This window comes from Dendrobates tinctorius, unplaced genomic scaffold (genome assembly GCF_039654945.1).
Source record: "Dendrobates tinctorius isolate UK_male_01 unplaced genomic scaffold, ASM3965494v1 ptg000058l, whole genome shotgun sequence".
In the NCBI taxonomy this organism is placed as follows: domain Eukaryota; kingdom Metazoa; phylum Chordata; class Amphibia; order Anura; family Dendrobatidae; genus Dendrobates; species Dendrobates tinctorius.
This window is the reverse complement of record NW_027361726.1, coordinates 16,208,859-16,233,818: the sequence shown is the minus strand read 5'-3', so window position 1 is coordinate 16,233,818 and position 24,960 is coordinate 16,208,859. Positions and strand designations below refer to the sequence as shown.

The window sequence follows — 24,960 nt, the reverse complement described above, 5'->3', positions numbered from 1 at the left end:
ATTAGAGATTTTAGGGAGGATGGAAGTCTATGTGTCCGTGTGTGTGCCGTGCTGTATTCACTAACTTACAAATGCTGTGCATATCAGTGTTATTATAATCCTCCCGTCATGATCCATTGCTGGAGTCAGTACCCCCATAATTTGATGAGCTTGGTTCTAACATCAAATTCATCTCCGCAGCGAGCAGCAAATACCCCCTGACAATATCCATTGGTCAGACAGGTTGGATTTCCATTTGTCCTACTCTTTCTCTAGATGTGCGGCACTGCATTGTGTCCAGTGGACGCATCTGCCTTCTCCCACCATAGAAATAATATTCTTATTGGTACTGGTATTTATGGCCACTTTTAGGTTATTTCAAATCCATGGCAAGCTTGGACATGGGGGCGTGCATATATCACAGATCTATATAATACCACCCCAAAACCAGGGCCGGCTCCAGGTTTTTGTGGGCACCGGCCGAAAATGTCTCAGTGGGCCCCTGTAACATGTACCACAATTCATGATGCACAGATACGGGAAAGAAATATAGGTATAGTGCAATGCCAAAGATATCACTTACTTCTTACATTACATGAGTGATCTCTATTGTAAATTCTACAATAGCTCAGAAACCAGCAAATCCTCGCAGAGCACAGCGCGTGCCCTAGTGGGGATTCAAAAGTTTTCATTTAAGACCGGACAGTATAGAACTCCATACAGTATTCTGGGCATCACATAGTCTTCCATACAGTTTATTGGGCCCCATATATTGCTTCATACAGAATACTGAGCCTCATATAATGCTCCATACAGAATAATGAGCCCCAAATATTGTCTCATACAGAATAATGGGCCTCATGTAATGCTCCATACAATATAATGAGCCCAAAATATTGCTTCATACAGAATGAGCCCCCATATAATGAGCCATACAGAATAATGAGCCCCCATATAATGCTCCATACAGAATAATGGACAACTTATAATACTTCATACAGAATTGGCCCCATATAATACGCCATACAGAATAATGGACATCATATAATGCATTATATAGAATAATGGGCCCCATATAATGCTCCATACAGAATAATGGACACCATGTAATGCTCCAAACAGGATAATGCTCCATACTGGATAATGGGCCCCATATAATGCTCCAAACAGGACAATGGGCCCCATATAATGCTCCATACAGGATAATGGACCCAATATAATGCTCCATACAGGATAATGGGCCCCATATAATGCTCCATACAGGATAATGGGCCCCATATAATGCTCCAAAAGGATAATGGGCCCCATATAATACACTATACAGAATAATGGACATCATATAATACATCATACAGAATAATGGGCCCCATATAATGCTCCATACAGAATAATGGACACCATGTAATGCTCCAAACAGGATAATGGGCCCAATATAATGTTCCATACTGGACAATGGGCCCCATATAATGCTCCAAATAGGACAATGGGCCCCATATAATGCTCCATACATATAGAATGTGCCCCATATAATGCCCCATAGAGAATAATGGGCTCATCTCCCCTGCTGGGCTCATTCTCATCTCCGCTGGGATCATTCCCCCCCCACTCATTCCCCCCGGCTTACTCTCATCTCCGCTGGGCTCATTTACCCCCACGCTCACTCTTATCTCCCCCGCTGGGCTCATTTCCCGCTCGGCTCACTCTCCCCCGGGGGCTGGGCTCATTCCCCCCGGGCCCCCCTGCTCATTCTCCCCTGGCTCATTCTCCCCCTGGCCCCCTGGCATGTGGTACCGCCCATTAAGGTCATGAATATGGGCACCACAGCTATGTATGTGGGGTGGTGTCCATATTCATGACCTTAATGAGCGGTAACATGTGGACCGCGCGCTCTTACAGGAAAAAAGATAGTGGTGAGTAAGATGTTTTGCGGAGGGCAAAGGGTTGGGGACCAACCCCGGAGTAATAAATAAAAAAAAAACTTGTTCAGGGGCCGAGTGGACCCACCCATCTTGCTAGGGCCCCGGTACTTGCCCGGGTATGCCAGGTGCTGACGCCGGCCCTGTCCAAAACCTCCACAGTGTGTCAACCCCAGACCCCACATTATGTGCTTCCTCCATAAACATCATACAATGCTACCCACAGAGCCCCCATAATGTGCCAACCCAAGAGATATCATAAAGGTCCACCCACAGTAGCCCCATAGAGATCCACCACAGTACCCCCATAAAGGTCCACCCACAATACCCCCATAATTGTCCACCCACAGTACCTCCATAAAGGTCCACCCACAATATCCCTATAAAGGTCCACCCACAATAGCCCCATAAAGGTCTACCCACAGTATCCCTATAAAGGTCCAACCACAGTATCCCCATAAAGGTCCACCCACAGTATCCCCATAAAGGTCCACCCACAGTACCCCATAAAGATCCACCCACAGTACCCTGTTATGATTGAGTCACCGTAGGAGGCAAAAATAGAAATGCTAGCTAAGTCCAGAAAACCAGAGAAGTTGGCAGCTATCGGATTGCAGACCCCTGAACCTATCAACACAACTAGCAGTAGCCGTGGGGGGCTCCTACGATGCCCTAGGCCCCTCGATCACAGCCGGAGGACTACATAGCCTAAAGACAGAAAGGGAAATCTAAACTGCCCCAGAGCAGACCCCAAAGCAAAAGGCAGCCCCCCACATATAATGACGGTGAAGCAAGAAGAAAGAACAAAACACAGACAGAAAGATAGACTGAGCAAAGATGGGGCCCAAGCTAGCTTAGATAGGAAAGGACAGGAAGGCTGCTGTCTGCAATCCGTGTAAAACCCTATGAAAATAAGAGCCAACAAACTGACAGTAAAAAAAGCCCTGAAGACGCTAGGCTTCAAAAAAGGTTATGTCAGTACTCAGGAATATTCTGAAGACAGAGCAACAGGCAAAAGGAGATTCAGCTCACCCCAGCAGGGAATGGAAGAATCCAGAAAAGCAAGGAAAACAAAACACTAATGCAAAAAAGGCAAAGCAGAAATCTTAGCTTTAGATGAGCAGGAATCAGACTGGTTTCCTAGAAGTCCACAGAGAAATCACCCGCAGGCCAGAAGGGCGTCGGCAGCCTTATATCCAGTCATGAACTCCACTCAGCCAGTCATCATCATCAGCCCCAGGTGTTTGACAATCAGGCTCACTACCTTTCTTCACCAGAAGAGGGAGTTCCTCGGGCCTCAGTAGTGAAGGGGAAAATGAACTCACAACAGTACCCCCAAAAAGGTCCCCGCACAGCACCTCCATAAAGTTCCACCCACAGTAGCACTATAATGATCCACCCACAGTACTCCCCCATAAAGATCCACCCACAGTACCTCTTTAAAGGTCTACCCACAGTACCCCTATAAAGGTCCACCTACAATACCCCCCATAAAGGTCCATCCACAGTAACCCCCATAAAGATCCACCCACAGTACCTCTTTAAAGGGCTACCCACAGTACCCCTATAAAGGTCCACCTACAATACCCCCCATAAAGGTCCATCCACAGTAACCCCATAAAGGTCCACCCACAGTACCCCCATACCGTTCCAGCCACAGTACCCTCATAAAATGTCATCCACAAAATCTCCACAAAGTGCCCAGAAATTGTAAACCACAGTACCCCCACAAAGTGACAGCTTCCAGAACCCCCCATAAAATCTCAGCCATAGAGACCATTATTCAGTGCTGCCTCTGAAAAACATTACACAGTGACAGCCTCCGAAACCCCATAAAATGCCAACTCTAGAAACCCTCACGTCAGGCACAGAAATACCACATAGTGCACACTACAAAATGCCCTCATACAGTTGCGGCACATGGTCACCATGCAGGGATGGCACATTGTCACTATGCAGTGCCACCACATGGTCACTATGCAGTTCCGCCACATGGTCACTAAGCAGTGGTGGCACATGGTAACTATGCAGTGCCACCACATGGTCACTATGCAGTGGTGGCACATCATCACTATACAGTGCCACCACATGATAACTATGCAGTGCCGGAACATGGTCATTCAGCAGTGCTGCAACATGGTTACTATGAAGTGCTGGCATATGGTCACTGTGCAGTGGAGGCACATGGTCACTATGCAGTGGTGGCACATCATCACTATGCAGTGCTGCCACATGGTCACTATGCCGTGCCGGCATATGGTCACTATGAAGTGCCAGCACTGGTCACTGTGCAGTGGCGGCACATGGTCACTATGAAGATCCGGCACATGGTCACTATGCAGTGTCGCTATATGGTCACTATGCAGTGCTGGCACATGGTCACTATGAAGTGCCGGCACATGGTGACTGTGCAGTAGTGGCACATGGTCAATATGCAGTGCCAGACTCGCTCGTGCCCTCTTTTGCTCCACCACAGCAGTGCCGTAAATACGGGCTAGTGGTGCTCGCATATAACTTACACCATTAGAGTGGTCTTCAGCCCCATTGAAAGGAGTTGGATGAGATTAGATAAACACATCTGGCTTCTTTAAAAATTAGCGCCACCCCTGGTTGTGCCTAGTACCCGAGCTCAGCCTCGAAGTTAATGTTGCGAAGATTCAATACCATACACAACCTGTGGATAGGAGGGGGCACAGTTTTTGGAAGAAGGCAGATGGTGGTTTTCTCATTCCGGACAACCCCTTTAAGGATGGTGATCCAGAGATGAGGACAATGCTGGCTCTCATGTACCTGTAACTAATGGGGTTATATTGCCCCCGTGACACAGCTGCCGAGTGGGCGCTGGGTCTCCCTATTATTTGCAGATCTGTTGGTCATCAAATCTGATTAATCTATTTTGCTTTTTAGAGAAAGTATCTTCACACTGTGATGCTGCAGGGACACCAGGGACCGGTGAGGGCTGCGCAGTAACTAAATCTCCAGGCAATCCCTGGAAGAGACCACAGGGGACAGAGGAGAGCCCAGACGCATCATATGCATCGCTGCTAACGTTTACAGGTGAGCTGCATTGTGCAGACTATAAGAGAAGAGGAAATGTTGTGTAACCACAATGCTGGATTTGTTACAATGTACCATGTCTTTATCACAGCAGAGATGATGAGGAAGATCTCGTCAGGGTCCAGGGAGGTCCACTCCCGGTATCTGGTCCCGGTCAGGTCCCAGATCACACGTACAATTAGAGAGGTACAGTATGGAAACCAATCCTGTCCTCTGTCCTGCATGCACTGGCATGCAATCTATTACTCTCTGTTATCAGTCATTTCAGAAGTCGTAATCATGTGCACAAGCCGTGGGCTATAGTTAGGGATAATACAAGGGTTAAGGATAGTGTTGGGGTTAGGAATAGGTTTAGGGATAGTAGTAGGATTTAGGCTAGGGATAGGGTTAATACTAGGTTTAGGGATAGTAGTAGGGTTAGGACTAGGTTTAGAGATAGTACTTGTGACGTCAGTCTGCGAGTCTGGGCTGCAGTAAGACAGCACCCCGAGCAACCCCGATACCCTTTACCCTTATACAAGGATCTGGATTTACAGCAGAGCTCAGGAGGTTGCTGTCTGAATAAGAGCAGCGGACCAGAGCAGGACGGTCGCCAGAAAGGGGTTAAAAAATGGGACCAAAAGCGTAGTCAGGAATCCAAGTCTAAACCAGGCGGGCAGCAGAGGTACAAACACGGCAGACAGTAGCAGAGTCAAATCCAGGCCAAGGTCAGAGTCATAAACCGGGAGGGAGGCAGAGGTACAAAATCGTTAGGCAGTCGCAGCGTCAAAAACCAGGCCAAGGTCAAAGTCGTAAACCAGGAGGGCGGCAGAGGTACAAAATCGTTAGGCAGGAGCAGAGTCAGTAATCCAGGCAAAGGTCAAGAGTCAAAGATAGCAAATAACAAACTAGCACACTGGGGAAACCAAGACTATATCTGGCGGCCTGCAAGACAGGCCCCAAGGTATTTGAAGGATCAGGCTATCCCTCACAGGTTCACAGTCTGATGATGTCATTTGGACCTCCCCTAGGACCAGGCCAGATGGTGACGCACCAACCCTTTCATGACTGACAGAGGAGCGGAGCCTGCGCCCACCAGATGCCTGCGCAGAAGCCCCTTCTCTGTCACCACCACTCACGGGGAAACCACAGCGCCTCCTAGTGGCCGAGGCAGGAACAGCTGTCCCCGAGTCTGACGACGACGTGACCGCCCGGCGCCTCCCAGTGGTTGAGACCGGAACAGCAGTCCCTGTATCTGACGGCGACGTGACAGTACTAGGATTTAGGCTAAGGATAAGGTTAGGACTAGGTTTAGGGATAGTATATGGGATAGTGTTAGGGACAGGTTTAGAACTGGATTTAGGGTCTGTTTAAGGGATAGGGTTAGTTCTAAGGATAGGGATAGTACTAGGGCTAAGGATAGTAATAGAGTTAGTGTTAAGACTAGGGTAAGAGCTACTACTAGGGTTAGGTTTAGAGCTAGGGGAATAAACAGTAACATAGACAAAAACTATCAAAATGGAAGTGGTTCAATACTGAACTGTTGGAGGGGACTGGGGAGCGCTAATGTTTCACAGTTTAGAAAGTGTAAAATACTTGTTGACCCGGTTCTCACAATCCACACTACACCTGGGCCCATATAGGAAAGAAATGTCACTGTGATGCTTTTATCTTTCCTCCTCTGCTGCCTCCGTCTCACTGATCCTAGAAGATCTGGATGAACAGACTGTAAGCGAACTTATGACAACGTCAGCTCTGCTACATCTGCGCTGTAGGTAGATAATATGTGAGAAGTGACAGGTGCAGGAACCACCTGCAGAGACAGATTAGGGTTCCCGTCGGCTGTCATTAAACCACCTGTGTCACCCCTGACATTGCGCAAGTGTCCAGGCGATCACCTTACAGAAGTAGTGACCCCGCCACCCTGTGCAGGCAGCATGTCCCCCAAGTCCTAGAGACTCCGTGACCCCCTGGACCCTAAATTACATGTTATGGAGGATCCGGTAGCAGCGGAGGAGGAGAAGGTAGGTGCAGGTGGAATAATGCCCTAATATGACCGTGAAGATGACCGCTTATAATCAATTTCCATGGATGATTGGGTAACAGAAGAGTGTGACACTCGGTGCTACGGGGGGGGGGGGAGTTCTCATCCCTCTCAGCCACATAATCAAGTTATGGGGGGGTCATTTATGTTTTTTTTATTGTAGGGTCACCCTTTTCATGCACATTATTAGGGCATTCATAATTTGAGGGGCTCCCCCACATCATTGAAGCAAAACCACTGCTGGATCAAAGTTTTCAAAACTTTCTAAGTAACTTTTTTGGAGTAAAAAATTTGCCTTTAGACATTTTTTTATTTTTGTGTCAAATTTATTATGGGTTTGCTTTATGACGTGGTTTTCATTGTCCAGATGTTTACGGCTAATTCATTGTGTCTTTTTTTTCAGTTTTAACACACTTTTTCTAATTCTAACTCGGGTTACTGCTAGGGCTAGGACTCAGGCTAGAGCTAGACTTAGGGCTGGTTTTAGGGCTAGGACTAGAGTATGGGTTAGGGTTAAGACTTTGATTAGAGTTAGTGCCAGGGTAAGAACAGGACTCAGACTAGAGATAGGGTTAGGGCTAGAAATAGTAGTAGGATTAGCTTTAGGACTAGAGATAGTACTAGGGTTACCGTTAGGACTAGAGATGGTACTAGGGTTAGCATTAGGACTAGAGATAGTACTTAGGGTTAGCGTTAGGGCTAGAGAGAGTACTAGGATTAGCGTTAGGACTAGAGATAGTGCTAGGATTAGTGTTAGGACTAGAGATAGTACTAGGATTAACGTTAGGCCTATAAATAGCACTAGGGTTAGCATTATGGATAGAGATAGTGCTAGGGTTAGTGTTAGAGCTAGAGATAGTACTAGGGTTACTGCTAGAGATAGTACTAGGATTAGCATTAGGACTAGAGATAGTACTAGGCTTAGCGTTAGTACCAGGATTAGCGTTAGGGCTAGAAATAGTATTAGGATTAGCGTCTGGGCTAGAGATAGTACTAGGGTTAGCATTAGGGCTAGAGATAGTACTACGGTTAGTATTAGGACTAGAGATAGTACTAGGGTTAGCGTTAGTACTAGGATTAGCATTAGGACTAGAGATAGTACTAGGGTTAGCGTTAGGACTAGAGATAGTACCAGGGTTAGCGTTAGGACTAGAGATAGTAATAGGGTTAGCATTAGGACAAGAGATAGTACTAGGGTTAGAGTTAGGACTAGAGATAGTGCTAGGGTTAGCGTTAGGGCTTGAGATAACGCTAGGATTAGCGTTAGGACTAGAGATAGTACTAGGATTAGCTTTAGGACTAGAGATAGTACTAGGATTAGCGTTAGGACTAGAGATAGAACTAGGATTAGCATTAGGACTAGAGATAGTATTAGGGTTAGCGTTAGGACTAGAGATAGTACCAGGGTTAGCGTTAGGACTAGAGATAGTACTAGGGTTAGCGTTAGAACTAGAGATAGTGCTAGGGTTAGCGTTAGGGCTAGAGATAACGCTAGAGTTAGCGTTAGGACTAGAGATAGTACTAGGATTAGTGTTAGGACTAGAGATAATACTAGGGTTACCGTTAGGACTAGAGATCGTACCAGGGTTAGCGTTAGGACTAGAGATAGTATTAGGGTTAGCGATAGGACTAGAGATAGTACTAGTGTTAGCGTTAGGACTAGAGATAGTGCTAGGGTTAGCGTTAGGACTAGAGATAGTACTAGGGTTAGCGTTCGGACTAGAGATAGTGCTAGGGTTAGCGTTAGGGCTAGAGATGGTACTAGGGTTAGCGTTAGGACTAGAGATAGTACTAGGATTAGCGTTAGGACTAGAGATAGTACTAGGATTAGTGTTAGGACTAGAGATAGTACCAGGGTTAGCGTTAGGACTAGAGATAGTATTAGGGTTAGCGATAGGACTAGAGATAGTACTAGTGTTAGCGTTAGGACTAGAAATAGTACTAGGGTTAGGGCGAGGGTAATAATATAGTTACAAGAAACACAAACAGGTAAGCAGCACTAAATTGATTAAACATTGTGAAACTTTTTGAGAAATTTATTGCAAATTCCTCGAGCGAAAACACAGACTAGGCAGAAAAATTACTTAAAATTTGCATTTGTTGATTTTGGGCCTTTGTGTTTCAATTCTTCATTTTTTCCCCCAAGATCTCTGCTTGCTGTTAGTGAATGGTAACAGTCTAGAGGCGATGTACCCACTTAAGGTTTCCCACACTCAGGAGTTTGCTACAAATGTTTCCAGTCTAGACAATGCAAAGAACAGAAGAGCAAATCTCCTGCCCAGAAAGTTTGTTACAATGTATCAGTGCAGGTAATGTGTTAGATGAGCTGCTGTTATAGAAGTCGGAGTAGGAACAATCCCAGCGCCTTCCATGATTCCTAAATGTAGCACCACATATCTCCGCTTCCTGACTGTTCTATAGGCGGATGAAGTCTATTTGCCGGCAGTAAAGCGCCAGCCGGTAATTCTGGGTTTAATCATTAATTGCCGCTTGTTACTCTTTTGTCCAGCAGCGGCAGAGATTGCTGTTGGCCGGAATAAGACAAGGATGTGGGGAGATAAGGAATCGACCACTAGTGGATAAATCCCACGGTGTAAAGCGTTGCTGAGCCCGATTCTGTTCTTTGGGTGGAGGGAAAATGCATAAGTAGCAATTCCCTAAAGAGCCGTATGACAGAAGGCTTTCCTGCTGCAGACTGAGGCTGGAAATTCTTCCACAGCAGTGCGCCATACTGAGTAGACCAGGACTGGGGCTTACTGGTAACCAGTAGACAGGCAGCAGTGTTCCATACTGAGCAGACCAGGACTGGGGCTTACTGGTAGCCAGTAGACAGGCAGCAGTGCTCCATACTGAGCAGACCAGGACTGGGGCTTACTGGTAACCAGTAGACAGGCAGCAGTGCGCCATACTGAGCAGACCAGGACTGGGGCTTACTGGTAACCAGTAGGACAGGCAGCAGTGCGCCATACTGAGTAGACCAGGACTGGGGCTTACTGGTAACCAGTAGGACAGGCAGCAGTGCTCCATACTGAGCAGACCAGGACTGGGGCTTACTGGTAACCAGTAGACAGGCAGCAGTGCTCCATATTGAGCAGACCAGGACTGGGGCTTACTTGTAACCATTAGGACAGGCAGCAGTGCTCCATACTGAGCAGACCAGGACTGGGGCTTACTTGTAACCAGTAGGACAGGCAGCAGTGCTCCATATTGAGCAGACCAGGACTGGGGCTTACTGGTAACCAGTAGACAGGCAGCAGTGCTCCATACTGAGCAGACCAGGACTGGGGCTTACTGGTAACCAGTAGACAGGCAGCAGTGCGCCATACTAATTAGACCAGGACAGGGGCTTACTGGTAACCAGTAGACAAGCAGCAGTGCTCCATACTGAGCAGAACAGGACTGGGGCTTACTGGTAACCAGTAGACAGGCAGCAGTGCGCCATACTGAGCAGACCAGGACTGGGGCTTACTTGTAACCAGTAGACAGGCAACAGTGCTCCATACTGAGCAGACCAGGACTGGGGCTTACTGGTAACCAGTAGGACAGGCAGCAGTGCTCCATACTGAGCAGAACAGAACTGGGGCTTACTGGTAACCAGTAGGGCAGGCAGCAGTGCTCCATATTGAGCAGACCAGGACTGGGGCTTACTGGTAACCAGTAGACAGGCAGCAGTGCTCCGTACTGAGCAGACCAGGACTGGGGCTTACTGGTAACCAGTAGGACAGGCAGCAGTGCTCCATACTGAGACCAGGACTGGGGCTTACTGGTAACCAGTAGACAGGCAGCAGTGCTCCATACTGAGCAGACCAGGACTGGGGCTTACTGGTAACCAGTAGGACAGGCAGCAGTGCTCCATACTGAGCAGAACAGAACTGGGGCTTACTGGTAACCTGTAGGACAGGCAGCAGTGCTCCATATTGAGCAGACCAGGACTGGGGCTTACTGGTAACCAGTAGACAGGCAGCAGTGCTCCGTACTGAGCAGACCAGGACTGGGGCTTATTGGTAACCAGTAGGACTGGCAGCAGCGCTCCATACTGAGCAGAACAGAACTGGAGCTTACTGGTAACCAATAGACAGGCAGCAGTGCTCCATACTGAGCAGACCAGGACTGGGGCTTACTGGTAACTAGTAGACAGGCAGCAGTGTTCCATACTGAGCAGACCAGGACTGGGGCTTACTGGTAACCAGTAGGACAGGCAACAGTGCTCCATACTGAATAGACCAGGACTGGGGCTTACTGGTAACCAGTAGACAGGGAGCAGTGCTCCATACTGAGCAGACCAGGACTGGGGCTTACTGGTAACCAGTAGACAGGCAGCAGTGTTCCATACTGAGTAGACCTGGACTGGGGCTTACTGGTAACCAGTAGACAGGCAGCAGTGCTCAATAGTGAGCAGACCAGGACTGGGGCTTACTGGTAACCAGTAGACAGGCAGCAGTGTTCCATACTGATCAGACCAGGACTGGGGCTTACTGTTAACCAGTAGGACAGGCAACAGTGCTCCATACTGAGCAGACCAGGACTGGGGCTTACTGGTAACCAGTAGACAGGCAGCAGTGCTCCATACTGAGCAGACCAGGACTGGGGCTTACTGGTAACCAGTAGGACAGGCAGCAGTGCTCCATACTGAGCAGACCAGGACTGGGGCTTACTGGTGACCAGTAGGACAGGCAGCAGTGCTCCATACTGAGCAGACCAGGACTGGGCCTTACTGGTAACCAGTAGGACAGGCAGCAGTGCTCCATACTGAGCAGACCAGAGTCTACGTTTCTTAATCCCTTCCTTCCATGGCCATTTTCCTTTTTCTGTATTTTCATTTTTCCTCTTCTTCCAAGAACCAGAGCTTTTTTGTTTTTATATTTTCTTCTGCCCCCGTTGCCATATGAGATCTTGTTCTTTGCTCAGCGAGTTGATGGTTTTACTGATGTGCAATGGTTTTCTAGTCTTTTCTTTAATTTTTTTTTATTGCACCTTATGTTTTTAGTCATTAATTGCACTATGCACTGAAATACCGAATGACCGAATAGCTTGCGATTGACGACCTAACGATCTCCTATGAGGTCATAGCACGGGAGGACCAAGATGGCGATGACTGGGTTGGATGGGGGAGTTTTCAGTACCACTAGATTAATAACCAGGGTGTCAAACATCAGATGTAAAAAATATCATTTACAGTCATTTATTGGTCATCATTTCCACAATTCTGTCTTTATCCAAGGATCCTGGATCATATTAAATTTTTTGGCTCACAAAGTGATCATTTACAGTCATTTATTTAGAATTTGCCTTATTAGATCTTCATCCATTGTCGCTGATGACATTTCTAGCACTTTTTACATGGACTGGCCCTTTAATTCTGCCAGTCAATATGGCCGCTGTGGCCTCATACGCCCCGCCCCCTCCAGGGACACGTACAGCTACGCTCCTTCCTGTTCCAGTGACGCTCGGTTGGGATAAACCAAAGGAAGAAGAGGGGGAGATTTTGGCATAAATTCTGTAAATTCTCTCACAAGACAATGTAGATACATCAGTGCTGGGCTGGTATACGTAGGTACAGCTCCTGAGTGGGCGGCTGGTGGTGTTACCAGTGGAGGGCACTCCGTCCCACTTCCTGTGTAGATGGTACCGTCCAGCCGGTGACTGAGGGCTGCGGATGCGGGTGCTGCGCGTTATATGAGCGGGGATGGCGGAGGCGTTGCGGCGGGTGAGTCCCGGACCACATTCACACTTGACCGAGGCAGGCAGGCAGGCGGCAGAGGGGGTAGTGCCCCCCAATAATACAGCAGTGACACAGTACAGGCACCTTTATAGACCGCGCCTGCGCACATCGCTTGTCCAGACTTCGTTACTATGTAACAACCTGGATACAATTGTAACGAACCCTCAGCTGTTGTATTACTGGGTCATGTGTTCATTTATTGATAACAAGCAGGGGTCATACATTATGTGCATTGTTATCTGTCTTTAAAGCAGAAAATAAAATCGGTCTGATGTTCTGTGTTGTTTTTATTTATAACAAAGTTTGTTAGAAAGTTGCAGAAGTTTTTGTCACAGCAATTAATGACCCGCAGTCAGGTAATCCAGAATATCCGATAATCCAGAATATCCGATAATCCTACATGCCACGGGTCACATGATAGTGCTGTATTGATACGAGCGTGGCCGGCGTTTGCCAGATTTCTCAAAGCGGCGATCCAGTTGATGACTACCCCCCTACACACACACCATACTGTAAGCTCCCAGCCCTCCCCCACTGTAAATTCCCTTCACCCACTCCTCCCCCCAACTGTAACCCCCTTCCTCCACCATCCCCCACTGAAATGTCCCTTCCCCCACGATCTACCATTGCAACGTCCCTCCCTCTACTGTAACGTCCCTTTCCCCTCTATCTCCCCTGTAATGTCCCTCCCCCACTGTAAACTCCCTTTCCCCCCCACCACCCCCACTGTAATGTCCCTTCCCCCACTACCACCCTCCCTCTACTGTAACGTCCCTTTCCCCTCTATCTCCCCTGTAATGTCCCTCCCCCACTGTAAACTCCCTTTCCCCCCCACCACCCCCACTGTAATGTCCCTTCCCCCACTACCACCCTCCATTGTACCGTCCCTTTCCCCGCTATCTCCCCTGTAATGTCCCTCCCCCACTGTAAACTCCCTTTCCCCCCCACCACCCCCTCTGTAATGTCCCTTCCCCCACTACCACCCTCCATTGTAACGTCCCTTTCCCCACTATCTCCCCTGTAATGTCCCTCCCCCACTGTAAACTCCCTTTCACCCCCACTGTAATGTCCCTTCCCCCACTACCACCCTCCATTGTAACGTCCCTTTCCCCGCTATCTCCCCTGTAATGTCCCTCCCCCACTGTAAACTCCCTTTCCCCCCCACCACCCCCACTGTAATGTCCCTTCCCCCACTACCACCCTCCATTGTAACGTCCCTTCCCCCTCTATCACCCCTGTAATGAACCTTCCCCACTGTAAACTCCCTTTCCCCCCCACCACCCCCACTGTAATGTCCCTTCCCCCACTACCACCCTCCATTGTAACGTCCCTTCCCCCTCTATCACCCCTGTAATGAACCTTCCCCACTGTAAACTCCCTTTCCCCACCACCCTCACTGTACTGTCCCTTCCCCCACTACTACCCCCCATTGTAACGTCCCTTCCCCCACACGGTCTTGTGACTGCCTGTGGCAGAGCTGCAGATCCGTCTTCCTTCTAATCTGCATCATTTCAGGATCTCTACTGTCAGCTGATGACTCTTGTTAATGGGCAGATGGCTGAGGATTTGGTACACTTGTATCCAATCCAGATAATTCACCTCTGGGCTCCAGAATCAAGACTGAGGCTGGAGTCACACACAACGATTAAAAAATCGGTCTGATTTTTACGGTACGAAATCGCACAAAGATTCCTTGTCCAGAGATCCGTCTGTCATCCTATTTTCCGGCGATGAACTGATTTTATTCGCATCTAAGCATCAAATTGACATCCAATACCAATGCTTGATGCTCTTTCCTGTGACCAGGAGAAGTCTTGCGATCCGTTTTCAATTCGATTTTTAATTGCATCCATAGACTTGCATTGTCGAATCCGATCCGAAAATTGGTGACAATCGCAGCATACTGCGATTGTCTCAGTCCGAGGAACGGATCCGATCAAAAAACGGATGATGGGAGCAGAACCATAGAATAACATTGGGACGAATGCAATGCGATTTTTTTTTTTTTTTTTTTTTTTTCGCATTGCATTCGTCCGATGTAATCGCTCGTGTGACTCCGGCCTGATACTTTTTCCCTGCGCCGATACACTGTAACAAAGTGTTAGCACAGGAGAGATCAGCGCTGCAGAATGTGTTTAGCTCATGGCGTTTTGCACACACTGACACTGTAAGGCCCACTCCTGACCGCAGGCCACCTGTCCTTACACTTCTCACAGCTGAGAGTTTGTTACAGTCTGTTCTTTTTCCTCGCAGGTTGCGTCCCTGTTACCGGACGACCTCCAGCCCGGCGTGGATTTCTTTGGCTGTCCCTGGGATGTGGTGATCTTCACCGCGATCTTCGGATTTGTCTCCCTCTTGGCGTTTACGTGCAGAACACTGCAATGTGTAAGTCGTGGCCCGGATTATACATTCCCCCTGGGGATAATCGGACCAGTGGGTGACGCATCCGGAAAATTACTAGACTTACAATTCCATAATGGCAGCATCCGTATAATCCGTCAGCTTCAGGACCCCAGATATGCGGCACTTCATCATCTGGGAGCTAATGGTTCTATAGAAGCCTCCGTAAAGCGTATTACCATTGCGGGGACTGGGCATCACTTAAAGGGTTTGTCTCCTCATCAAAAGTTGTCCTCCTATCCATATGACAACATGTGGTGTGTGCGGGAGTCCGGCCGCTCCATTCATTCTTAATGGCACTGCAGGAGATGTCTGAGTCTTGACAAAGAGAAATAAAGTGATGACCCACAATTGTGACACGTCATTTCATCTCCACGGGGGTCAATACTTAAGTCCCTTCAATATTGATTGGAGAAACCCTTTAATCATCAGTGGGGGTCCGACTTCTGGGGCCATCACTGATCCTGAGAATTAAGGACTAAAGGCCCCATTACTCATAATGATCTCCCAGCGATCCCACCAATGATCCGACATGGATGGGATTACTGGGACATTGTTAGGCTGATCGCTGGTGATCTGTCACATAGCCCCTCCAGCGATCAGGACCAGCGAGCAAGCTGGTTTCTAAGGTAAACATCGGGTATCCAAGTGCCGCGGCTCCTGGATACCCGATGTTTACCTTAGAAACCAGCGTCGCTGATCATTGGCTCCCGCTGCCACACGCAGCGATGCGTGCTGGCCAGCGGGAGACCAGCGATCAAAAAATGGCCCAGGCCTTAAGGCCCCGTCACACACAGCGATCTCGCTAGCGAGATCGCTGATTTTGTGACGTCACAGCGATCTCGCCAGCGAGATCACGGTGTGTGACAGGGATCAGCGACCGGGTATCGCTGATTGTGCTGAATCGGCCTGGGCCATTTTTTGATCGCTGGTCTCCTGCTGGCCAGCGCGCATCGCTGCGTGTGGCAGCGGGAGCCAATGATCAGCGAGGCTCCCAGCGCTCTAAGCATGCGCTGGGAGCTGGTCTCTAAGGTAAATATCGGGTTACTATCAGTGCCAGCACGCAGGTTTCTAAGGTACACATCGGGTAACTAAGGGTATGTGCACACGTAGTGAAATCTGCTGCGTTGTACAGTACCTTTATTTTCAATGGAAAAAAAAAAAACGCAGTGCACATGCTGCGGATTTTTCCGCGGTTTACAATCCGCAGCATGTCAATTGTTTGGTGCAGAAACGCTGCAGTTTTACACCTTATCCATTATGAGGTGTAAAACCGCAGATAAACCGCAGGACTTTTGTCCTGCGGAATTACCTGCGGTTTTCTCTCCAAAATCCGCACACCCAAAAAACTACGTGTGCACATACCCTGAGTGACGTGCGCCGCTTAGTAACCCGATATTTACCTTGGATACCAGCGTCCTCGCTGGTGCTGATCGCTGGTGAAGCTGCCTGTTTGGCAGCTCACCAGCGATCATGTAGTGATGCACTAGTGATCCTGACAAGGTCGTATCGTTGTCGTGATCGCAGGTGCATCTTTATGTGTGACAGGGCCTTTAGTGATGTGTCCGTCCTCCCGCGACATTCAACCAAATTGGCCAATGACAGTTTGTTGCATGGGGGGTCCGGGTAGGGGGCTGTAGTACTACAGCCCCCTTCATTCTCAGGATTGGTAGGAGTCCCAGAAATTCGACCATCATTAAAGGGTTGTTCTTCTGATTGATCCTTGAGAGCGCACCGCCCCTTGGCCTCTCTGCTTTCTGCTTGTCAGGGTGTGGTGCTTTCTTGAATATTGACAGCTCAGAGCGCCTGCCCCATTAGATCCCCTGCCCTGTACTGTGGCCCTATGCTGTGCCCCTATGCCCCATACTGTGCCCGCATGTACAGGTATAGAATGAATAATCCTTCCATTCTTGAGAAGAGGTAAATGATAAAGCTGCTTGTTTTCCCAGCACCTTGCACTGAGCGCCGTTTTCCCTACTGGATTGCCCTGGCGTGACTGAGTTTTGGGATCTACAAAACACGGCTGCTTTCTTGCAAAGACAGCCTTACACTTCATCCTCTATTGCAGGGTTCCCCAAGTCCAGTCCTCAAGGCCCACCAACAGGTCATGTTTTCAGGATTTCCTTTGTATTACATAGGTGATGCAATTATCACCTGGGCAATACTTAGGAAATCCTGAAAACATGACCTGTTGGTGGGCCTTGAGGACTGGAGTTGGGGAACCCTCCTCTATTGTATCTCAGCTCCATTCAAGTCAAAATAGGGCTGAGCTGCAGTGCCACACGCCGCCTGTGGTTCAGGGTGGCGCTAGAGAGCCATGCTTTCCTAACGTCATACATAATATGGATGATTGCTGATTCCTGACTGTTTCTTTTTTATATTTTTTTATAGATTAAAAGCAGATTTTATGCCGGTAAGTGTCCAAACCAACCGAGGCCGCCCCGGTAATTATTTATACTTTGAAAGAATAACTCCGATGCAAACCTTTCTAAAAAGTCTTAAAGGGGTTGTCAGCTGCTTCTTACTTCTGTCGTGGGAGACGAGAGGTGGCGCTCAGGTTGTGCTGATAGGACAGGAGCAGAGGATGTGCTGGGCAGCCGTTGATGCCATGTCAGCAGCGCCTCATTTGTCCTGATGTAGTGGTCCGAGGGGTCTGTTCGCTTTTCTTAGGGGAGACGTGTCCGCCTGTCACCATGTCTCGTGCACCCATCGCATCTATTGCCATACAGTCGGGTGCACAATGCCAAGCAGATGGTAGAACAGAGAGGCCCTGGATCATCTTCCCGCTCTCTCATTTTCCTGCTGTCCATCACTTCATCTTCAGGTCGGGAATATAGACTCGGGAATCAGGTTGCGGAAGCTTTAAGCGGTAAAAGGGAAGTCCTGGAGAAGCTCTGTGTCGTACAGAAGCAGGTATGGTGGTCTCCCCGAGTGGGTGCCAGCTCAGGGGGCAGGAGATGAGGGCAGCACTGCATATAAAGTCACTTTTTTTAACCACCTTCTCAAAGTATGAAGAGGTCCAGCGGACATTACAAGAGTCGGGTCACCAGAAATTACTGAGCGAGATCTCCGAGCACAAGGTGAGTGGAGAGAAGTGCAATTGATGGATGGGGGGTGGTCTAATGGGGGCCATCATCAATTACATGTGTATCAATAAAGCAGACATGGTAATTATGGGACAACCCTTGTAAACTCAGCAGTGTATGACCGGAGCTACAAGACGAGCTGATATCAGTCACATGAGGGCGACCAGAAGTTTCTGATCTGTCATTCATTATGATGGCTGATAACATAGAACAGTATCATTTCCTTTTGACTTGTATGTTTGCATAGACCACAGTGTGTGCACGTCATGCATGTATCGTATTAAGTAGGTCACCCCCCACCTGGAGGACAGAATATACCTCCTGCTGGTCTTTTATTACCTTACACTTAACCCTTTAATGCTTATTTTAGGCTCTTCAGGAATCTCTACAGGCGTCTAACAAAGAACTGGAAGAGAACATGGCCAAACTGGAGCGGGGGCTGGAGGAGGAGAAGCAGCGGGGCTCTGAACTGGATAGTGCGGTAATATATGGGAGGAGAAGCAGCGGGGGTCCGGGCTGGGCAATACAGTAATATATGGTAGGAGAAGCAGCGAGGCTTCTGGGACTGGGCACTACTGTAATATATATAGGAGAAGCAGCGGGGGTCCGGGAATATGTCTGTGATGGGGAGGACATTGGTCTCGGCATCAGTAGGATGTGAGTTACCATTACTGTAAATGTCTCTGCAGCTTGAAGATCTAAATGAGAAAATAAAATCTCTGGAGGAAAATTTTAAGAAGGAAACGTCTCAGAAGGAGGAGGTAAGTGATTCCGGGGGAGCGGCTCTTGGGTCGCTCTTATTTAGAGAGATCACTCTATAAACAGCAGTAAATACAGCCTCCTCGCTCAGGGACCTCCTCTTATTCCGCAGACTCGCACCACCCAGAAAGTGTTTGAAATTAACACCGGCCGCCTGGAGTCATCGCTTCAGGACGCAGCGGAGGAGAAGTCTCACCTGGAGGAGAGCATCAAGCAGGTCGGTCCCTTTCCAAATGATACAATGTCACCTTATTTATGATGCAAAAGAAACAATAAATACAATTTCAAATGGAAAAAAAATAATCCGTTCTACTATCCTCCGGGATTTTCTAAAAAATAAAAAAAAATTAAAAAAACAAAACCTAGATTTGGTTTCTTTGTAATTGTTTTGACCCAAAGAATAAATTTCTCGTGTCCACGTTACCATACAGTGAGCGTAATAAAAGTAGACAACAAAAAAGAAATTGCTGCAGTTGATGTTTCTTTTTTTTTTTTTTCTATTTTTCAACACAAAATAATAAAAAAAAATAATTCTTCATGCAAAATACCAGCCGCCATGTGACAGCATCTAGGGACATATATAAAGGGAAAATGAAAAGGGTACAAATAAAAAATGGCTATGACACCAAGGGGTTAAAGAGGTTGTCAGATCACAAGATCATTCATCTGTACCTTGTGACCTGACAACCCCTTTAATAGCAAACACCTTATTAAAGAGCCCTGTCCCCCTTCTGTTTTAGTAAATGCTTGTGTTCCCTGTGACATTATGATTTTTTTTTTACTTTGCAGCTTTCTAAGGAGGCCGAGGGCTGGGAGGAAAGATTCAGCGAGCTGTCCGAGAACTCCAGAAACCTCAGCTCCTCTGTGGGAGTCATGCAGGAAGATCTGAGCAGCAAGCAGAGCCAGGTGAAGGTGAGTGGAGAAGGCGGTGATGAACGCGGGGACGGAGGAGGTGACGGTGATCACCCGCTCACCACATAACAAATACTTATTATTTTTTAGTCATTAATTGAAAATTTGCTGTCGCTGAAAGACTGGAGCTCAGAGGTGGACGAAGTCAATGATGAGGAAGACGACAACATTCTCTCCAGTATTAAGTGGGATTTTGAAAACGGCGAACCCCTGGGTAATGTCCGGCAAGTAATCACTGCCATCTACTCATTATAGCAGGGAAAATATTTTAATTAATTTTTATTTTCAGGGGATCCCCAGAAACAAAGGATTAAGAAGCTGATTTATGCTGCCATGGTAGGTGGTCTATGTGGTCATAATGTATCTCTGGATACAGGGAGCTCCCCCTAGTGGCGGCTGCAGACAGAATTTTATTATGTATCTCTGTATACATGGAACTCCTCCTAGTGGTGGCTGAAGATAGAATCTTATCATGTATTTCTGTTTACAGGGAGCTCCCCCTAGTTGTGGCTGCAGACAGAATCTTATCATTTATCTCTGTATACAGGGAGCTCCCCCTAGTGGTGGCAGCAGACAGGATCTTATCATGTATCGCTGTACACAGAGAGCTCCCCCTAGTGTTGACTGCAGACAGGATGTTATGTATCTCTGTATACAGGGAGCTCCCCCTAGTGGTGGCTGCAGACAGAATCTTTTCATGTATCTCTAGATACAGGGAGCTCCCACTAGTGGGGGCTGCATACAGGATCTTATTATGTATCTATATATACAGGGAGCTCCCTCTAGTGGTGGCTGCATACAAGATCTTATCATGTATCTATATACAGGGAACTCCCCCTAGTGGTGGCTGGACACAGGATCTTATCATATATCTTTGTATACAAGGAGCTCCCCCTAGTGGTGGATGCAGACACAGTATTATCATGTATCTCTGTATACAGGAAGTTCCCCCTAGTGGTGGCTGCTGACAGGATCTTATTATGCATCTCTGTATACAGGGAGCTCCCTCTAGTGGTGGCTGCAGACAGAATCTTATGTATCTCTGTATACAGGGATCTCCCTCTAGTGGTGGCTGCAGACAGGATTTTAGTTTATATGTTAATTCTCGTCTTTGTGTTGTAGCTAAATGCGTCTTTGAAAAGTGTGGAATCAGAGAAGAAGCATTTGTGTGATAATCTTTCCGATGAAATGAAGGCCAAAGAACAGCTGGCAGGCAGAGTGATACTTTACATATTTTATCACTGGATCCTTGGTCTCCTTTCATTATTGATAATTCTCGCTTTGTATGTGCAGAGTGTATCACGAATCTTCAGAACAGCAGCCAGTTGCTCTCACATGAGAAGGGACAATTGGAGGAAGAGTTGGAGAAACTAAAGCAGAAAATGAGCGTCATGATGGAGGTGTACCAGGAGAACGAGCAGAAGCTGCATCGGTAGGATATATGCTTTTTATGGCTTTGCAGTTAGTAGCAATTTTAATATACAGAATCAAACTACAAAAAAGTAGAGTAAAGAAGCATTGTTCACGTACTGGCATCTCTCACATTAGCAGCATCGCTTATGTACCAGCATCACTCAGATACTGGCATCACTCACATACCAGCAATGCTTACTTACCGGCATCACTCATATAGCGGCATCACTCTCATACTGACATCTCTCACATACCAGCATCACTCACATACTAACATCGCTCGCATAGCGGCCTTGCTCAGATAGCGGCCTTGCTCAGATAGCGGCCTTGCTCAGATAGCGGCATCGCTTAGATAGCGGCATCGCTCAGATAGCGGCATCGCTCAGATAGCGGCATCGCTCAGATAGCGGCATCGCTCAGATAGCGGCATCGCTCACATACCGGCATCGCTCACATACCGGCATCGCTCACATACCGGCATCGCTCACATACCGGCATCACTACGATACCAGCATTGCTTACATAGTGGCCTCACTCTCATACTGACATCGCTCACGTACCGGCATCGGTCACGTACCGGCATCGCTTACGTACCAGCATCACTCAGATACTGGCATCACTCACATACCAGCAATGCTTACATACCGGCATCACTCTCATACGGACATCTCTCACATAACAGCATCACTCACGTACCGGCATCGCTCGCGTACCAGCATCTCTCACATATCAGCATCACTCACGTACCGGCATCTCACGCGTACCGGCATCACTCACATACCAGCATCGCTCACGTACCGGTATCACTCACATAGCGGCTTTGCTCACATACTGGCATCACTCATATTGTCATTGCTCACATACTTGCAGCGCTCACATACCAGTATCACTAACATAGCAGCACCGTTCACATACTGATTCTCCGTAGAAGTCTCCATCCACCCTGAGTGTTCAGGGCAATGGTTTGTGCAAAATAGCTCTCCTCCAGGAAAAAAAGAAAATCTGTCTGCATTTTTTTTTTTTTTGTGCTTCCATCATTGACCCCCATAAAAGGAAGAATGCCCCCGACCTTCCCTGTCTAATGTTCTGCTAGATTGTGACCTGTGATGCTGAAGCTCGGGGAGAAGCCTCCTGTTCTCAGGTAACGGCTGCGCCCCACACATCAGCTGAGCTCACACTCTGGCCATGGCTCCTGCAAACAGCGCTGCGAGGTGGTAAAAACAGAAAAAATGCAACCAGTACGGTATAATCCACTAATCCAATAGTTACATATGTATATCATTTCTAATTTCCAGGAAACTCACTGTTCAGGAGAAGGAGCGGGTTCAAAAGGAGGCAAAACTGTCTAAAGCAGACGAAAAGATGAACATGGCAACCAGCGAACTTGTCAATGTCAAGTAAGAGAAGTCCTGAAGTCAGTGCCTGAGCTCTCTGCTATTTCTACTTGTTCACAAAATCCCTCTCCTCTAGGACAAGAGTCTCCGAACTGGAAGAAGAAATGGATAAAACAGTCTCCTCCTATCAAAACCAGGTTAGTGCAGTCACTGTGTACATACATTACAGTACTGATCCTGAGTTACAGTTGTGGCCAAAAGTATGAATGATTGCAAACACAAATTCTTTGGTATTATTATCTTCATTTAATTTGTCTTAAATGAAAAAACACTTAAAAGAGAATGAAGCAAAAAGCAAAACATTGATCATTTCACACAAAACTCCAAAAATGGGCCAGACAAAAGTATTGGCACCCTCAGCCTTATACTTGGTTGCACAACCTTTAGCCAAAATAACTGCGACCAACCGCTTCCGGTAACCATCAATGAGTTTCTTACAATGCTCTGCTGGAATTTTAGACCATTCTTCTTTGGCAAACTGCTCCAGGTCCCTGATATTTGAAGGGTGCCTTCACTAAACTGCCATTTTTAGATCTCTCCACAGGTGTTCTATGGGATTCAGGTCTGGACTCATTGCTGGCCACCTTTGAAGTCTCCAGTGCTTTCTCTCAAACCATTTTCTAGTGCTTTTTGAAGTGTGTTTTGGGTCATTGTCCTTCTGGAAGACCCATGACCTCTGAGGGAGACCCAGCTTTCTCACACTGGGCCGTACATTATGCTGCAAAATTTGTTGGTAGTCTTCTGACTTCATAATGCCATGCACACGGTCAAGCAGTCCAGTGCCAGAGGCAGCAAAGCAACCCCAAAACATCAGGGAACCTCCGCCATGTTTGACTGGAGGGACCGTGTTCTTTTCTTTGAATGCCTCTTTTTTTCTCCTGTAAACGCTATGTTGATGCCTTTGCCCAAAAAGCTCTGCTTTTGTCTCATCTGACCAGAGAACATTCTTCCAATCCAAAACGTTTTAGGCTTTTTCAGGTAAGTTTTGGCAAACTCCAGCCTGGCTTTTTTATGTCTCGGGGTAAGAAGTGGGGTCTTCCTGGGTCACCTACCATACAGTCCCTTTTCATTCAGATGCCGACGGATAGTATGGTTTGACACTGTTGTACCCTCGGACTGCAGGGCAGCTTGAACTTGTTTGGATGTTAGTCGAGGTTCTTTATCCAACATCCGCACAATCTTGCGTTGAAATCTCTTCTCAATTTTTCTTTTCCGTCCACATCTAGGGCGGTTAGCCACAGTGCCATGGGCTTTAAACTTCTTGATGACACTGCGCACGGTAGACACAGGAACATTCAGGTCTTTGGAGATAGACTTGTAGCCTTGAGATGGATCATGCTTCCTCACAATTTGGTTTTCTCAAGTCCTCAGACAGTTCTTTAGTCTTCTTTCTTTTCTCCATGCTCAATGTGGTACACACAAGGACACAGGACAGAGGTTGAGTCAACTTTAATCCATGTCAACTGGCTGCAAGTGTGATTTAGTTATTGCCAACACCTGTTAGGTGCCACAGGTAAGTTACAGGTGCTGTTAATTAGACAAATTAGAGAAGCATCACATGATTTTTCGAACAGTGCCAATACTTTTGTCCACCCTCTTTTTTATGTGTGGTGTGGAATTATATCCAATTTGGCTTTAGGACAATTATTTTTGTGTTTTTTCATTTAAGACAAATTAAATGAAGATGATACCAAAGAATTTGTGCTTGCAATCATTTTCAGGAAGAAACTGAGTATTATCTGACAGAATTGCAGGGGTGTCAATACTTTTGGCCACAACTGTACATCCTGTATTATACCCCAGAGCTGCACTCACTATTCTGCTGGTGCAATCACTGTGTACATACAGTACTGATCCTGAGTTACAGCCTGTATTATACTCCAGAGCTGCACGCACTATTCTGCTGGTGCAGTCACTGCGTACATACATTACATTACTGATCCTGAGTTACATCCTGTATTATAATCCAGAGCTGCACTCACTATTCTGCAGGTGCAGTCACTGTGTACATACAATACATTACTGATCCTGAGTTACATCCTGTATTATACTCCAGAGCTGTCCTCACTATTCTGCTGGTGCAATCACTGTGTACATACAATACTGATCCTGAGTTACATCCTGTATTATCCTCCAGAGCTGCACTCACTATTCTGCTGGTGCAGTCACTGTGTACATACATTACAATTACTGATCCTGAGTTACATCCTGTATTATCCTCCAGAGCTGTCCTCACTATTCTGCTGGTGCAGTCAGTGTGTCCATACATTACTGATCCTGAGTTACATCCTGTATTATA

The 24,960-nt window shown here is 47.3% G+C and overlaps 1 protein-coding gene across 5 annotated transcripts in view; it reads left to right on the top strand.

The window, feature by feature from the left end:
* The window catches only part of MIA2 (MIA SH3 domain ER export factor 2), a 61,852-nt gene that overhangs the window by 10,754 nt on the left and 26,138 nt on the right, over positions 1–24,960 (top strand). For 4 of the 5 annotated variants that reach the window (XM_073578046.1, XM_073578043.1, XM_073578048.1 and 1 more), the window contains 16 exons: positions 4,803–4,952; positions 5,044–5,138; positions 14,951–15,082; positions 17,489–17,510; positions 17,922–18,010; positions 18,106–18,177; positions 18,554–18,664; positions 18,873–18,944; positions 19,055–19,159; positions 19,732–19,854; positions 19,945–20,068; positions 20,144–20,190; positions 20,977–21,067; positions 21,148–21,286; positions 22,563–22,664; positions 22,738–22,798. In XM_073578046.1, coding sequence (XP_073434147.1) covers positions 4,803–4,952; positions 5,044–5,138; positions 14,951–15,082; positions 17,489–17,510; positions 17,922–18,010; positions 18,106–18,177; positions 18,554–18,664; positions 18,873–18,944; positions 19,055–19,159; positions 19,732–19,854; positions 19,945–20,068; positions 20,144–20,190; positions 20,977–21,067; positions 21,148–21,286; positions 22,563–22,664; positions 22,738–22,798 — 1,535 coding nt within the window. The remainder of the gene's footprint in view (positions 1–4,802; positions 4,953–5,043; positions 5,139–14,950; positions 15,083–17,488; positions 17,511–17,921; positions 18,011–18,105; positions 18,178–18,553; positions 18,665–18,872; positions 18,945–19,054; positions 19,160–19,731; positions 19,855–19,944; positions 20,069–20,143; positions 20,191–20,976; positions 21,068–21,147; positions 21,287–22,562; positions 22,665–22,737; positions 22,799–24,960) is intronic. The other variant, XM_073578045.1, reaches the window with a different exon arrangement.